Here is a 16,767-nt window from a genome sequence, read left to right as displayed (position 1 = left end):
GCTAACAAGGGACTCCAGACCAGTTACTTATACTTGACAGAAAGCCAAAGTCAAGCTCAGTTCTCTCATGAGACTACCTGTATTCCGAATGCCATATTTGTACTGTACATTTTAGGTGTACACTGAGAAAGGTGTACCTAAAAAGCCATAAATATGTTGACAAAGGTCCACAAACTCTGTCCTGTGTATCCCCATGTTGTCAAGAAGGAAACTTGGAGTCAACAGGACAGAATTTTTCACTTTATGGATATATCTGTGTGTGTGTGTTTCCCTTTGGAGACAAACATTCATCTCAAGGTTTCCCTCATTCCCACCACCAATTTTGGGCAAAGGGATATCTGTACAGTGTGGAATTGTATAGGTTAGAGGTCCCCAGCCTTTTTGATCCTGCTGACACATTTGGAATTCTGACGCAGCACAGTGGTAGCAGTCACAAAATGGAGGCTGCAGGGAGTGGAGCCAGTCAGAAATGATTGCCACAGTTTAACCAGTAACACAATGTAGATTCTTGTGATATGGTGGCAGCTGCTGCCAAAGCAACATTATTTTTTTAAAAAAAATCTGCACAGCCATTCAAATCTCCCAATTAATCAGAAGCTTTACTGAGCAAAAGCCCTACGTAGTGCCACACACTTTCTAAAAAAAACACTTGGCAAGCACAAAAAAGGGGGATTGATGAGTATTATGTGCCACTGTTTTCCATATTGTCCTTAGTTCTGCATGGGCCAAGATTATATAAGATTACATTCTGATTCATGAGAATCTTTTCTAACTTGGTAACATAAATATAGTAAACTCGTAATCCACTTTATGCACACTTTTATTGTAAACTCGGTTTAGGAACAAGGATAATTATTATGCATGTCATGCCCTAATCCCTGGCTAATTGACTCAATCTATTATGTTAGGAAATGGTATCCTTACTGGAGCATGTCTTTTTGTCAGCGTTGAGCCTGTATCCCGAGTTGCACTGACAATAAAAAGAGCCAGGAACACTGACACAAATATGCTGGCAGCCATGGTCCAGTTCTGTGCACATATCAACACCTGCAAGATGCAAATTGGCAATTGTAAACAGGAATTCATCACCATGATAAACATGAAAGTAGATTATCAGAGTTAATAAAAATGTAACATTTTTAGAACAGTGTGACCAATTAGGAAGAGGCTCTTTTTGTTCAATACTACTTCTCTACTGTCAATCTCTGAAAAAATATACTTCTATGGGTTGGCAGCAGAAGCTGGCTATGTCCAGTACTGACTGGCTAGTACCCAAAAGGTGACCAAAACAATCTTACCTTCAATCCCCACAGCAGATTTTCCACCATTCAAATATAGTTAAAATAGTTGCCAAATATTTAGAGATGATACAAAAATATTTTAAAAGGCAGGCAAACAACTCAGAGAAAAACAACCTATTGTGGTAACAGGCAGGCACAACTGAGTTCATTTGTGTATTTTAATCACTGAAATTGAACCCAGCTGTGATGCCAGTGGAGGAAATGTCTGTGGGAAGGAATCAGAAAATGGCAGGCAGCTCAGAGAATCAAATTAAAGTGGCAGGATATGGCAAAAGAACTGTTTTCCCCTGAAACAGTTTATTTTTCTGCACTACATGGAGAAAAAAAAGCCAAAACAGTTCTTTTTAAAATGTTTCCCAAATGTTTTTAATGGTCTGTGTGGAAAGGGCCAACAAGCAACTGGGGAGGGGTAGCTTTGCCCCAACACTCACCACACAACTTATCCTGGAATTGCTTGCCAAATTGTTGGATGAGGTCAAAAGATTCCACCAAGAAAACATGTTCTTCAAGTGGGGGAGAGGCCATGGCCCGCAAAGAGTTCATGTCTGCACGCTGCACACCCACAGCGTAGATTTCAATGCCAGCCGCTCGGGCCTGAGCAGCCACATCTGTCACACGGTCTTGGGGCCGCCCATCTGTTACAATCACAGCCACTCGAGGAATCTTCTTGTGCAATGGGCGTGCTCCTTCTTGCATGGTAAAGGCCACATTCATGGCATACTGGATGGCCAGCCCTGTCATCGTGCCTTGGGCCAATGGAACAATGCTGTTGATGGCTTTCTCCATGTCAGCCCGGTTAAAGAAGGTCTTGAGAGAGAAGACATTCTGGACCTGGCTAGAATACTGGATCACTCCGACCCTTGTGGCATTGAACCCAATCTCCAGGTTGTTAATGATGTCAATCATGAAGCGCCGCATAGTTTCAAATTCAAAGGGACGAACGCTGCGCGAGCTGTCAATCACAAAGACAATGTCCAGTGGGCCTGTCTTACACTTTGCTCCTGGAAGAGGAAAAGGTAAATACCTGGTTTAATAATCACTGAACAGTTCTGGACAAGGACCCTCTTTCTTTTCACTTGCAGACAAATTAATGCGCAACTGAAGATGCCGGCCGTAGATATGGGCGAAACTTTCGAAGCAAAAACAATCAGTCCACAGCCTGGAATACCCACAACAGCCAGTTTCCATCCATGAAATCCTTTGATAATATATTGATTGTTTGCTTCTTGTTAAGAGTTCAAATAACAAATTGCTGCTGCAAGCCAGAAATTTAAATAGTTTAAATATTTACTGGAAGCTCCTGGACAAACTTAAAGATTCAGCTGCTGTTAATTCATGAGAATTTATTTGCTGCTGTTAGGAAATGAAGTAATTTTTTTCTGGTTAAATATAGCTATATATAGATGTAGATATTTTTACACATACATATACACACATACATACATACATATTTTTATTTGATTTGATTTAATATCCTTTCCTTTCCAGCTTAAGCCAGGCTCACAGTGGCTAACATATATAATTCAATAAATATAGTCAATAATCATAAAACCAAAATTTTAATAATTAAAACATTCCAAAAATCCCTGATGCTGATTTAGTTCAGCTATTTGCTCATATAAAACCCCAGTCTCATCTGATCATGAGTTCTTGAACAAGCAAGCAGAAAAGAGGGCTGCTATCAGAGGACCGAAGAGTCTTCCGCAGGCAATAGGGGGAAACGTGGTTCCACGGGTATGATAGTCCCAGACCACTCATGGCTTTAAAGGTTAATACCAAAACCTTGAAGAGGCTCCAGAATTCATTCGGTAACCAGTGCGGTTGGCAGAGGACAGGTCTCATATGCTATCTCACTGCAGTCCCAGTGAGCATTCTTGCTGCCACACTCCGGTCCAATTGCAGTTTCTGGAGCAGTCTTAAGGGCAAGCCAGCATAGAGCGAGTTACAGTAATCTAGCCATGCACAGACTTCCAGAGGCGTAGCTCCAAGGGGACAGGGGGGTGCATGACGCACCGGGCACGCACCCCTGTGGGGGTGTGGTGAGGGAGTGACGGGCATTCCGGGGGCATTCCAGGGTGTGGTGGGGCGGGACGGGGCAGAGGACACTCCAGTGCACCGGGCGCTTTCCCCCCTTTCTACGCCTCTGCATACTTCGTAAATTGATCTTTTCTCATTAAGATTTACTTATTTCTATTCGTTAAGAATTTAAACTATAAACTATTGCTGCTGGATAAGGATGTTCTGAAGAGTTTGAGTATTTAATTGCTGCTCCTGGAAATACTTGAACATGTGGAATTAGAGCAGAACAGGGAACGCAAATGCTAATGGATGTGCAGACTTTAACAGAATTTCAAAACTATTCAAATATATGCAAAATATGGGAGACATCTCAAAATACTGGGAAGATGCAAACATAGCTATTATCTTAATGGTGGGGAAAGAGGGGAAAGATCCACATGCTGCATCATCTTATAAACCCATCTTGTTTCTTAACACTGATTATAATCTATATATATAAAAATCTATCAGTGCGTTTTTCTGCTGACAGATAATCTCCCAAACTACTAGACCGATTGCTTTGAAATTTTGACACAACGTCGCATTCGCGTGCGGCCAGGTTTCCATACAGTTTCCACACCTTCTGTTCTGTACATGTCACAACTGTGCCAGTTATTGTGTACATGCCACACCTGTGATAGTTGGCACCACAGTTCTGTTCCGCAACAGCGCCATCTGCTGGCCGTCAAAGCAACACCCTCTGATACAAGGGAAACAACCATGCCTTCCTTGAAAAACGCTGCCATCTGGAGTGAAAAAGATGGGGCCCGCGGAGGAAGGAGAAGGTAAGGAAGGGTCCGGGGGTTTGCTGGACAAAATGCTCTGAAATTTGAACACAATGTAGCTCATGCCTCCCAGCATCTTTTACACTAGGTAATTCGCCTGCAAGGGAGTGAAAGAGACAGGGTCCGCCACCTGGACATGGCCCACCCACCCTAGCAGAAGAAGGGGAACGTTAGGGAGGGATGGGGCGGGGTGCCATGCAAGGGAATGGGAGAGAGCGAGGGGAGCGAGGGACCCCTTACCTGTCCCCTGCCTTGCAAGCATTGTGCAATGACACATGTTTGAACCATTCACTTCCCCTTTTCTTTCTTTTTCCACTTCACCAGACTGAACCACAGCAACACGTGGCCGGGCCCGCTAGTATTATATAAACTACTCTAGCAAGCGGATTAAATCACAAAGAGCCAGATCAGCAAGTAAGAGTGGCACTTCACTCTTTCTCCAGTTGGGAAGGGAAGTACTCAGTCACTATATAGGACTGGACCAAACAGGCTTCCTAAAAGGCCAGTTACTATCTTGGAATATTAGAAGACTGGTAAACTTGCCAAGACTCTCTTTTTGCCAATGTAGAGAAGGCATTAGATAGAATTGACTGGTCGTTTTTTAGTGTAGCTCTAGCCACTTTTGGTATGGCTGGTATATTCTGTAATTGGGTAAAGGCACATAAGATTTAGCCTGCAGGTACTGACATGTGCAGCTTTGGCTTACCTAAAAGTTTTGGTCGGGCTTCTAATGCAGTAAAGACCAGCAAAAGCAAAGCAGCAATCTGTAGCAGCTTCATCATTCTGTTCCAAGGTGATAAATTCCTATGAGGCTGTCAGTGTTTCCTGAACAAAAAGAGAATATCTGGTGAGGTTCTGTAACATTTAACAGAGGCAAAGACTTGTGTGCAGAAGAAGACTGTTTGGTAGGCTTGTCAGGTCTCTCCTGCTATGGCAGTAGCATTCCTGCTGGCAAGTTCCACCTCCAACGTCTCCAGAACTGGCAACACTAGCAGGGAGAGATGTCACTACTGGTTTGGACCTGAAAATGACACTATGGCCTCTTCTGCATGGCACAGGGAGAGTGGGTTGCAGGCGGGATAAAGTAACCCTTTCTCCTGTTTTCCTGTTTGCATGCCTCTGTGCAGGCAGCGACCAGAGCCTGCGGAAACAATGCAGGTTGCTGTCGCGCCTTCACACAGAGGTGTGGGGTATTTCCCCCCCTTACCACCCTTGCTGTGTAGCTACAGGGGCAGGCTGGCATAGACCCTCACAGTCATACTGCCACCTGTGACCCCCATGTGGCTACCCATCCACTAGCTGGGGACTGCTAAAAACCGGGAAGCACAGCTGAGAAAAGCGCTTGCTGTTTGCAATCCAGGTTACAACTAAAGAATCACTGATAGTGCAATTCTTGAAAAACCTGGGTTGGGGTGGGGGAAACATGGAGTGGACTTTTATTAGGAGTGGGATCTGTGTGAAGTTCCCCCTCAAACACATATTTTATCCTGTAGTTAGCCCGGGTTTATTGGCCCATGCGGAAAGGGCCCATTGTGCTCTAGGAATTCACTCTTCTGTATGGTCTTACCATAGAAAATTCAGATCTACTGTTTGGCTTCTTTCTGGCTTCTTCCAAAAACAGAACTACATGTCACAACCTTTTGGCAACTTTACAAATTCCAGTATTTGGACATCCAAGGACCTGCACAAACTACCTTCATTACAGCCTCCCCACCCCCCACCCCCCGCGTTCTGTGGTTTAGCACTATTATCACAGCTTCAGTACTCTACAGTTCTCCATGACACAGAACAGAAAGACAGTGGTCTGGATTTCCGCTATGGAGCTCAGTTTGAACTGGCAGTGAGACAAACCTGATTTCACTATATAAACCAGGAATAATTTATTGCAGTAAAGGGCCCTTGGCTCGCTGAGCCATTTGTGGGAAGAAGCTCTTCACAGAAAGTCCAACTAACAGCCATGTATTCACAATTTATTTATTTTATGGAAGGAAGTTGATGTTTCAGTTGGTGTAGTAGAACAGCTAAGCAGTGACCTGGGAGGTCCCTTGCTCAAATCTCCCTTCTGCTAAGACATCACTAGGTAGTCTGAGGCACATCACACTCTGTCATCTTCCCCATGTGCAGTATGGGGGAAATAATAATAATCTAGCTTGCATGAGTATTGCAACAGAATTCTGGACTGTATCTATTCATACTTGACATACTTATTCTTTGAACATGATTAATTTTGTACACAACTAATACACTAGAACGTGTATGATAATTCACATCTTCAAGATCTCACTGTTTTCAATATTGTAACTCTGAACTAGATATCCATGAATCTTATTTGATTTGACCTTTAGACCACCCTTTCCCAATGGGCTCAGGGCAGATTACAATAAAAAATGTTAAAACAATAACACAGTGCAACATAGTTTCTGGCACCATGTAATCCCGCTGTAGGATAAAATATTTCTAATAAATACCATTCCCACCCCCAGGTTTATCTCTCATACATTCAGAAGGGGAAGAAAAGAAAAAGAGAAAAGGGACAACAGTGGAGGAAGGGGAAGGGAAAAGGGAAAAGGAAAGGGAATTGCTTAAGACCCATTGCTGCCTTCAATCATAGGTCTGGAGGAACAGCTCTGCCCTAAAGGACATTTGTGATAGATCCTACAGGATCCGGGTCTCACTTGACATAGTATTCTACCAGGCTGATACCAGGACCAAATGGTACATTCTATAGCAAATTATTCACTATAATTTGTGTTTTCAATTTTTGACTTTTTCTTCTGCCTTTCAGATGGAAATTAATACACATGTGTTAAGGAAGAGTGAACGTCTCTTGCTTTGAAAATCCTGCAGTGTAGCTATAAGTCAACATTAACTTGAGGGCACCAAAACAAAAGACGGCAGGGGGTGTGGGGTGGGGTGGTACTGGATAAATTCATAATTTTACTTGTAGAAACCTAATGCTTTTATATGTTACAATTTCATAAAGATGCCAAATAGTACAATTTTGTACGCAAAGTTCTCAATTAAAGTCTCTTAAAGTTGAAAAAAAAGTTGTCAACTAATACACATCGGTATGTTATTTTTCCTCCAAAATTTCACTCCAGATCCAAACTTTCGAGAAGTGTTGCATCGCTCATCACAATCCCTTGCACATATGCATTCAAATCCATCATTTGTTAAATCTGTAATATACATTTATTCATTTAAATTCATTTAAAACTTATTTACCAGTTTCCAAAAATGAATGTCAAAGATTTCATTTGTCAGGCATTTTCATTTGCCTCACATCTAATTTCAAAGCAGAATTTCAGTGTTTCCAAATACATTGGCTAAGGTGACATAGAAGAGTTTTACACTGCTGTACACGAGGGGTCCCGTATTAGATCAGGAACCAATGTGCAACCCTAAGAATAGAAAGTAATCAGCAGTGGATCCTTTCTGGAACAATATTCCTAAGTAGGAAGAAAGGTAATGCTAAGTTTATGTAAAAGTCAGGGCAATTTAAGAAGATGCTTCGTGCCTAGTTTGGCAGCATATGAACACTGTTAGATTTCAGGATATGAAAAAGGAATAATAAACATAATACTGGATATGTAAACTCACAGCGATAAAAAAAATGACAAGGCTCCAATTCTTTTGGGAAATCAACCACACTGACTGTGAAACATGCCAGTCCTACCACTCAGCCAAAAATCATATTCTGTCCCTGCCTGCCTACTTCTTTTTCCTTTGATCAAGTTCAAGATACATTTCTTAGTATCTTGGTAACATGGTTGGGTTCTGGATGTTGATTTCAATGGTCTCAAGACTGTAACAACCATTACAGGAACTGACAAAGAGGCATTCAAGGACTGATGGAAGTAATCTGAACCTCTCATTTTTCTGCCCTGAAAATAATTCCTTGAATTCAGTGAACTTGTTTGCAGACTATTTCTGCCTCCCATCAAAAATTATGTCTATCCTCATCTTCTCAAAGACATCTTCTCAAAGACAGGAAAGAGAGACATTGAAAGGTGCAAAATAATATGCAGTGGGAGCCGTGCAATTGTGTATTTAGGGGGGGATAGAGGTGGCCAATGCCTCAGACACCACTTGCCTCTGTCACATGGGGGGCGCATTTTGCCACCCCCTCCCCCTGCCACCACACTCGGCTGATGGGAGACCAGGCTCCATCTGCTGCTTACCACCCTCCCCCTCACATTCCTACACCACCTCTGCCCTCTCCACTCCCCCCTCCAAGGGCTTGGAACTCAGAGAGCCACTGCCAGCACAGATGGAGAGGCAGTGGAGGAGCCGCAGTCACTACGCGCACACTCCAAGCAAGTATCCTCTTTGGCTTCACTCCCTGCTTCTCTGCTCTCCCTTTCTGGATGCCAATTCACACTCAGCGGGTGCACCAACCTGAGCCCTCTGGGGGAAAGCAGTATGTAAGATTAAATGATGATGATGATGATGATGATGATGATGATGATGATGATGATGATGATGATGATTGATGGATTGATTGATGGATTGATTGATGGATTGATTGATGGATTGATTGATTGATTGATTGATTGATTGATTGATTGATTCTCTCCCCTTCCTCCTGTTCTCCGGCTGGCAGAGTTCGTCCAAGCGCCCTTCCACTCACCCAGCCTGCCTAAGGGCATTCAAAGTATTCTGACCTTGGGTGGCAGGGTGGGCCATTCTTTTCACATGTGTGTTTTTGCTAAGCCATGGGCATTGATATTCACATATATCCCCCTTTCAAAACCTCTTTCTCTTTGAGCCTCTCGTTGTCTGTATGAATACTTGCGAAGGTGGTGGAGGCAGAGTGTGTGGATGTTATAGCCAAGGTGGTCAAACTTCACCTTCACTCTGCAGCAATTTTTCCCTCCTTCTTTGCACAACAGTGGTGGGGGATATCCCATTCTGTGGAGCCAGGATCGTACCTTTCCTTCCTTCCCACTTCGACCCCTTCTAGAAATGATTCCCCAGAATCCTTGCTCTTCATGGACCAAGTGGCGATAAAAGAAGCAAAATTGGAAGGCTATTTAAGTCTTCACCTCAGTGGCTGTATTGTGTGAAAAGAAAAATGTCCAAAAGCAAAGCTACATGTAACTTGTGAATCTATTTTGCAATTGCTTGCACACCCAGAAATAAAATCTGCATTTCCTCAATACTCTAAATTGGAGTTCTAAGAAAATGTAACTTTTTCATCTGACCACCAGGGGTCACTGAAAAGCCAGGCAGTTTACTCTCCCTGCTGAATGGGAGGATTTATTTTTAGTGGGGAAAAGAAAGAGAGAGACTGGCAGAATGTTATTAAATTTACAATATTTTTCAGACTGTCTCTTTCATGCACATGTGAAACAAGCCATTCTCTACCGGAGACCCTACAGTGGGTTCTGGAGTTCTCCCAGAATACAGTGATCTCCATTCTACACAGGTCAACTCCTCTGGGGCAATTACAACTGAAGAGGGTGGGCATCCCATCCTTACTGAGCTCCTTCCCCTCTCCAAAATTCATCCTTCTTGGGAATTTCCCGAGCCAAAGTTTGCAACCCAAGACCAGGGGTGGAGCGAGGAGAAACTGCGCCCAGGGCACGCTTGCACCCTGCGCCCCCACCATGCCCCCGCCCCAGAACACCCTCAGAACACCCCACCACACCCCCTGTTGCGCCTCCCCCACACCATCCCCTTGGCGCTACGCCACTGCCCAAGACCCTACACATCGCCTGCCGCTGAAAACAACAAAACTGAGCTAGATGGACCGAATGGTCTGGCTCAGTAAAGGGAAGGTTCATACACTCATAAAGAAAAGGGAAATCCATGAGTTTCTCATATCAAAGAAGAAGGACACACTTCCTTTGTCTGTGCTTTGAAATGGCAACATGGAAAAAAACTGCATGATGCCCCAATTCATTTGGTTGGATCCAGCCAGCTTCTGTTCCCCTCACCCCCAACACCTTTTGCTCAATCTTGACTAATTCTCATTATTACTGCCAATCCCATCAAAAGCCTTTTTTTGTCTATCCATGTCCCATTATCTCTAAAATAGCATTATTTTTAACAGAAGAGACCCCTCCTCCTTTTTTTCAACAGCAGAAATGCATTCACACTTAATTACAATGAGAAGGAAAGATTTGCTGGTATAACCCAGAAGTGGCAATGAGTAACTCTAAGAATCACTGGAAACTCTATGATATCCACCCAAAAGTTAAAATGGAAGACCTTTCTTTACAGATCTTCAACCTCAAATTAAGTCTTTTCTTTCTTTGTCTTCCACCACTTCTTAAGAGTGGTGGCAAGAAACAGGTGGTTTCTTCACAGCCCACTAATAATGTGTCTGTGTAACACATTATAATGAACCCGGAGTCCCGTTTGTAGATTTCACCCCTCCAGGAAGTGATTGCAAACAGTCCGCATTGCTGTGGCTCCTTTGGTTTCCCCAAAAAGTTCACTAGGTTAGCGATTTTTGTAGAACTCAGGTTGAGAAAAATGTAACAGGCTGAATCCGTTTTGGGGAGGAGCTCTGAGCAAAGATCTTTCCCAAAATGGGATAAATAGCTTCCTCAGCCCGTTATATTTGGGCTGTGCGGAAACAATTGGCAGGAGTTTCCCCACCACAGCAGAGCTCCTAAGCAGTTCTACTCACCTACTCACCAGTGTCAGAATTCCTAAGGTCCTGCAGGTTCAACAAAGCTGGGTAGCCGGACACTAATGCCACTTTGTAAATAAGATCTAATATTCCTAGACCACAAAAAGAAATTACCAGACCATGTACGATATTTATGATGGTCATACGCTGGTGATCTGGAAGCTTTAAAAACACTGTTTTGCAGCATATAAATCCTGTTCACTTGAGGGTTATATTTAATTGCAACAGGTGATCAAACTATTGGCCAGGAATGTAACTAATGCATTCACAGATTTTCCACAGCTATCTGAAAACAGAGTGATGTTCAAGTGAGACCACACACTAAGCACAGTTCTTCTCAGTAGCTCCTAATCACTTTCTGCCTAGTTCTGTGCTGCCACTTTCTGCTAACAGACTTATATTTAACTCTACTGTTAATCTAAATGCTTTCTTTGTGCACATACAATATTCTCAATGGCAGGTCTCTTTCTGTGCGTCCCAGAAGTAGTTCCTTATTCATCATCCCTGTCAAAGTTTTTCACACAAGTTTGTCTCAAAGCCAAAATAGAAAAATAAGTAAAAGCTTTAATTCATATCGTGATCTGTGAAGAAAATCAACCATTCTTCATTACTGAGAACTGGATACTCCCAGAAGGTTGCTGGGTGATCCCAGTTTATATGGGGCAGCAAACAGTTCTAGCCAATGAGGTTTAAAGAGGAAAATATATGCAGAAAAGAAAGCAAGGCCTACAAGTATCTGATTTTTTCCTTCCAGTATTCCATCAGAGAATTATTTTTCATAACAAAAACTATCTCAGTAAAAATCTTCATCTAATTTTTAGAACTCAAAGTTCCTACAGGCATTGAACTCTTAATATAAATCAATCAAATAACAAACCGATAAACAAAGCTGCCGACAAATCTTATCTGTCTATTAGTTACATATGCTTTGTAAATAATTTACCAAGATTCTTCGATATGAAAAGCAATACGTTTCTGAACCTTCCCAGTAATTTCACAGTAGTTCAGTAGGTAACAGTCCAGTGGTGGGATCCAAAAATTTTAGTAACAGGTTCCCATGGTGGTGGGATTCAAACTGTGGTGTAGCGCCAATGGGGCTGGGCGGGGCACGACAGGGGCGGGGCAGGGTATTCTGGGGGCGGGGCATTCCTGGGCGGGGCATTCTGGGGGTGGGGCGTTCCTGGGCGGGGCTGTGGCAAGGACACAGTCACTGCGCCGGTCCTTGGGCAGGAAACGAATGCACGCAGGCGCAGGCTGCCACGCACGCCGGTGCACCTCCTGCTAGACTGCTTCAAGTTCTGCGCGCTACTGCTGAGAGGAGGTGGGTAACTAAGGCAAAAATCACGTGGCAAAATCACCAATTAGTAACCCCCTCTCGGCACACACAAATAATTAGTAACCTACCCTCGGGAACCTGTGAGAACCTGCTGGATCCCACCTCTGTAACAGTCCTTAGCAAGGCTATTGTGATTGCTCCAGAATTAAGGTTGCAATCCTGAGCAACCTGACTAAGAGAAAGTCCTTCTGAACTCTGTGGTGTGTCAGATTGCACAGAACTACACGGGGGAGTTATACAGAAATGGAGCTACCAAGACACAGTTCACGCTGATAGCTTCGGTTTTATTTTGGTTGGTATTGTTTATTTCAATTTCATTTTAGTTCACCCAATGATTTTCTATTTACTGACAACATCACCATATTGTAGGGTTGCCAGTCTCCAGGTGGGACTTGGAGATCTCCTGGAATTACAGCTGACCTCCAGGCTATCGAAACCAGTTCTCCTGGAGAAAATGACTGCTTTGAAGGTGAACTCTATGGCATTATGAGGCCCCTCCCCAGGCTCCACTTGCAAATCTCCAGGAATTTCCCAGTGGCCAATCCTGCCCTCTAACCTAGGGGTGGCCAACCTATGGTGCTGCAGATGTTCACGGACTACAATTCCCAATTGGCCATGCTGGCAGGGGCTGATGAGAACTGTAGTCATGAACATCTGGAGCACCATAGGTTGCCCTGCCCCCCCCGCTCTAACCTGTCCAACCGGCACAATTCACTTTCTCTTTACTGTACCCCCCGCCCCCGACCCCACTATTTGTCTTGCCACTATTACAGCACAATCCCAAGGAGATTCACATGACGTCAACCGAGGTAAATACGCCAACTGAGGAAAACAATATAACTCTGTTTAAGGTCATCCTAATCTGATTTGCTAATCTGTCATCCAGGATGGTGTTTTTCCCAACATGCTACAAAAATTTGTCTTGTCCTATCTGGTTCCTCAGAAAAACTCTGTGATCATTTTTTTAGGCCCCACACATTTTCCCTAGCCATGAATTTCCTCACAGAATATCCACTTGGTGTCCCTTCTCCTTCAAAACTTTCCTTCAAAGCCCATCTTTTCTGCACTCCCAGATCTCCATCTGCATGCAATTGTGTGAAATCACATGAATCCCTTGTTAGTCTCGCTTCTCAAAAGCCTCTATTTCTTCTCACCAGCCAGTTTTGCATGATAAACATCTTGGGGCAGAGACCTGAGGATGAAGACCAAAGTCTTCCTTTTACACTCTTAAGGTTGGTGCAGTTAGTGAAGAAAGTTGGTGCAGTTAGTTGCCTGAAGCAACTTCTTCCATTGGCATCCTAGACTCACCAACTTAAATGCTCTGATCCACCACAATATGGTCTAAACAAGGTGCATTTTGAAAGCAACTCAGATGCTTCAGCTGCTGCAAAATTTGGCTGGTGTTGAGCAACATATGCACATCTAGCTTATTTCAAAACACCTTCACTGGCTTCCCATTTAGATTCAGTTCAAGGTGCTTTTCTGAATAGTTTTAAAGCCCCTCACAACCAGGGATCCAGTTTCCAAAAAGGACCAGCTCTACACACGTGAACTCAATTACAATTTATGATAACCCCAAAAGGTCTTGCTGACAGTGGCTTCTAGCCAGCAGATCGGCACAAGGATCATGTGTGCCTTCTGAGTGACAGTTCCCATTCTTTCAGGTGGGTTGCCCGGCCAGGTATGCGAGACTTCTTCATTGCTAGCATTCCACAGGTTAAAAAGACCATTCTGTTTCACGGAGCCTTTGGAAAAAATACCGGTATTTAACTATTATTGCTGGTTATTCAATTCAAGTATGCCTTTCAATCTGTATTGTTCAGTTTGATTTGTAACTGTTGACTGACTTGTTTTAATAGGACATTGCTTAGATTGATTGTATGACACCACAAACTACAGGAAGGTAAAATATATATCCTATATACATAAATAAGAAAATAAAGACCTGCAATATTTCTCAGTACTGTAGAAAACAGTGCAAACTGAGAGAGCTATGCCCTTCCAATTCCCTTGCCTGAACAGAGGCCCTTTCTGCACAAATCTCCTAAAAAGTTTGGAAAACATTTTCAATCCCCCCCCTTTTCCACAATGTATGTGTGCACGCACCCCCTCGAAACAATTCATGGCTGGCATTACCCCCCGCCCTTTTTAAAGTTAGTTGACAAATTGATGCTTCCGTGCTTTCTGTGCTTCACAGCTTTGGGTTATGATTCTCCAAACCTGGTATAATAAAATGTCTTGAAGATTAACCACCCCTACCCCTGCAAAAAAATAAAGAAATGCTCAAAAAACAGGCAAGGGGGAACAAAGAGAGAGCTCAGAAAATGGCACCAAGGAGGAAGTCCAGGGAAGGCAGAGAAGTCTAAAAAAGTCTTAAAGTGATCACACAGCAGTGAAGATGTTTTCAAAATTTTCAGCCTGAAGCATAGTTTTTAAAGGGGATTCACTGAAAATGTTTTGAGGCTGGGAAAAAAATGTTTTCAGAACCAAAGGGCGAAAAAAGAATGCCGAACTCAATGGAGGAAATGTTTTATTTCCTGCTTCAAAACATTTAAAAAGGTTTGTGCGGAAAGGGCCAAAATGCTGTTTAGGATTCCACTGTGTGGTATACTGACCAGATTAGGACTGTGAAGACCAAATTAAAATCTTAGCACATTTTTATCCTCATCTTTCTCTGCCAAAGGGTAGCATACAGCTTTCCTCTCTCTCAATTTTATCCACAGAACAACCCTTTGAGGTAGGTGAAACTGAAAGTGTGTGACTGGCTCAAGATCAACCAATGAGCATTGTTGCAGTGCAGGAATTTGAATCTGTGTGTTCCAAGCGGAAATCCAATACTCTGACCACTGCACTACGCTATCCTGAAAATAACTGGGTGATCTTGAGACCCATCACTCACTCTCAAAGGCTTGTTGTAAAACTAAAATGCAGGAACAGAGAACTATGTATGTTGCCCTGAGGAAGGGTGGGACGAACATGTTATGCAAAGACAAATGAAGGATTGAACAGCACATTTCTAAGAGTTGTAGCGGCAATGAAAAATGGCTGTTTCCCAGCTGCAAGCCACATTAAATCATAAATGGAAGGCATTCTTAGCATCTCTTGCAAAAGCACCCTCAGGGTTGGTGTTGTGCTTGGATTTGGATAGGAGCTGGGATCAGACTCCAGTGTTATATGCCATTTGGCACAGCATCAAGCCTGGTTCTATATGCTTCAGGGGTAACCATAGGGCCAGGTATGTGGGTTTGCCTAACCTTACATTAACACATCATTCGGCTCACCTTATTCCTTCTGTGACACAGCTGACAGGAACCTGAATTGACACAGAAGGCTTTATCCCACTGGAATCTGTTTTGCTTTACCACTTCTTAAAAATCCCCCCACCTCTGTCTTTTAAAAACCAAAAGAGCGAGAGAACCACAAAATAGTTTTGGGCAGCAGTGCCATTTCTGAAAACCTACTGTTGTCTAAACTGTGCCTTAGTGGCAGGCTGGCACACAGCCTAGTTTTTTCTGGTTCCAATTTTTATCGAAGCCCAAGTCAGAAAAAGAGAACACTTTCTGAAGAAAAAGCAGAAAGTAGAGAAAATAACAAATTAGAGATGAACCTTTTTGGGGGGGATGAGTTAGTATTCAAGAAGGGCACAATCTTATTCAATAATAGCAGTGATCAACCCATAAAGAGTTGGACTAAGCACCGGTGAGAACATGATGAATATGCTCAAAAGTACCCCATTAGAATACACTTGCTCTTAACCACTATGCCACTGCTGCTCCTTCCCCCGTACTCTATTTTCTGGCCTGAAATAGCCTGGGGAGATACAATGCAGATTTATTGATGGGTTCCACACAGGTTTGCCAGTGCCAGGTTGGGAAATTCCTGGAGATTAAGGATGGAGCTTGGGGAGGGTGGAGTTTGGGAAGGAGAGTCTCTCAGCAGAATCTAAGGCCATAGAGTCCTGGAGACAGGGCTCTGCCGCCCCCCGCCTGGAGACAGAGGCTGGCTCCGCCCCCCACCCACCTCCACCCCATGCTGAGCTGGCAGTTCCTTCTGCCCTCCCCTCCGGGGAGGCCACAAGAGACTGCCGTCCCTGGCCTCAGAGAGCTGCTTTTGTAAGCACTGACCCCACTTAGCTTCTGAGATATCAGGAGAGGGTAATTCTGCAGTTTTGGATCAATCACACCAGATACCATCATACAAAGTTGTCCACCTTCCCATCAGAGGCTTACAGGGGAAAAGCAAGGGTAAAACAAAGACTCATGGAAGGACACAGAGGGCAGCTTCTTCTGTAGGTGGTACTTTGGGTTTTACAAGAGCCTTTATTTAATGTCTTCCTTTTTCAGGGCACAAAGTTTGGGTATTGCTGATGTAACAACATTGTCCTCTCTTTGTACTTTGGCTTGGTTGACAGCAGTGGGAGACGTGTGGGAACAAGCAGCAAGAAACAGATGTGGGGAAAGATGTGCAAATATTGAGCAGGACGAGAGACTTCAGATATAAGCAGAAGACCTTGGAGATTTTTTTTTTTTTAAGGCCCTGCTATGAAGTCAATGGAAGTCAAACAGGGTTATTTGAGGCAAAGGCCTTCAGGATCTACACTGAAGGATAAGGATATTTATATTCAGGTGAAGCCATTCAGGAGATAAG

General features: G+C 43.4%; 1 protein-coding gene across 1 annotated transcript in view; it reads right to left on the bottom strand.

Annotated features, from left to right (window-relative positions):
- Nucleotides 1–16,767, bottom strand: part of MATN4 (matrilin 4) — a 48,022-nt gene that overhangs the window by 12,980 nt on the left and 18,275 nt on the right. Inside the window, exons 2-4 of the mRNA XM_048498215.1 lie at nucleotides 4,851–4,969; nucleotides 1,733–2,302; nucleotides 925–1,047 (exon numbers count right to left, since the gene is read on the bottom strand). Coding sequence (XP_048354172.1) covers nucleotides 925–1,047; nucleotides 1,733–2,302; nucleotides 4,851–4,926 — 769 coding nt within the window. The 5' untranslated portion in view covers nucleotides 4,927–4,969. The remainder of the gene's footprint in view (nucleotides 1–924; nucleotides 1,048–1,732; nucleotides 2,303–4,850; nucleotides 4,970–16,767) is intronic.

The sequence above is a fragment of the Sphaerodactylus townsendi genome, linkage group LG05 (genome assembly GCF_021028975.2).
Source record: "Sphaerodactylus townsendi isolate TG3544 linkage group LG05, MPM_Stown_v2.3, whole genome shotgun sequence".
NCBI classification, from domain to species: domain Eukaryota; kingdom Metazoa; phylum Chordata; class Lepidosauria; order Squamata; family Sphaerodactylidae; genus Sphaerodactylus; species Sphaerodactylus townsendi.
This window is presented reverse-complemented; position numbering and strand designations above follow the sequence as displayed.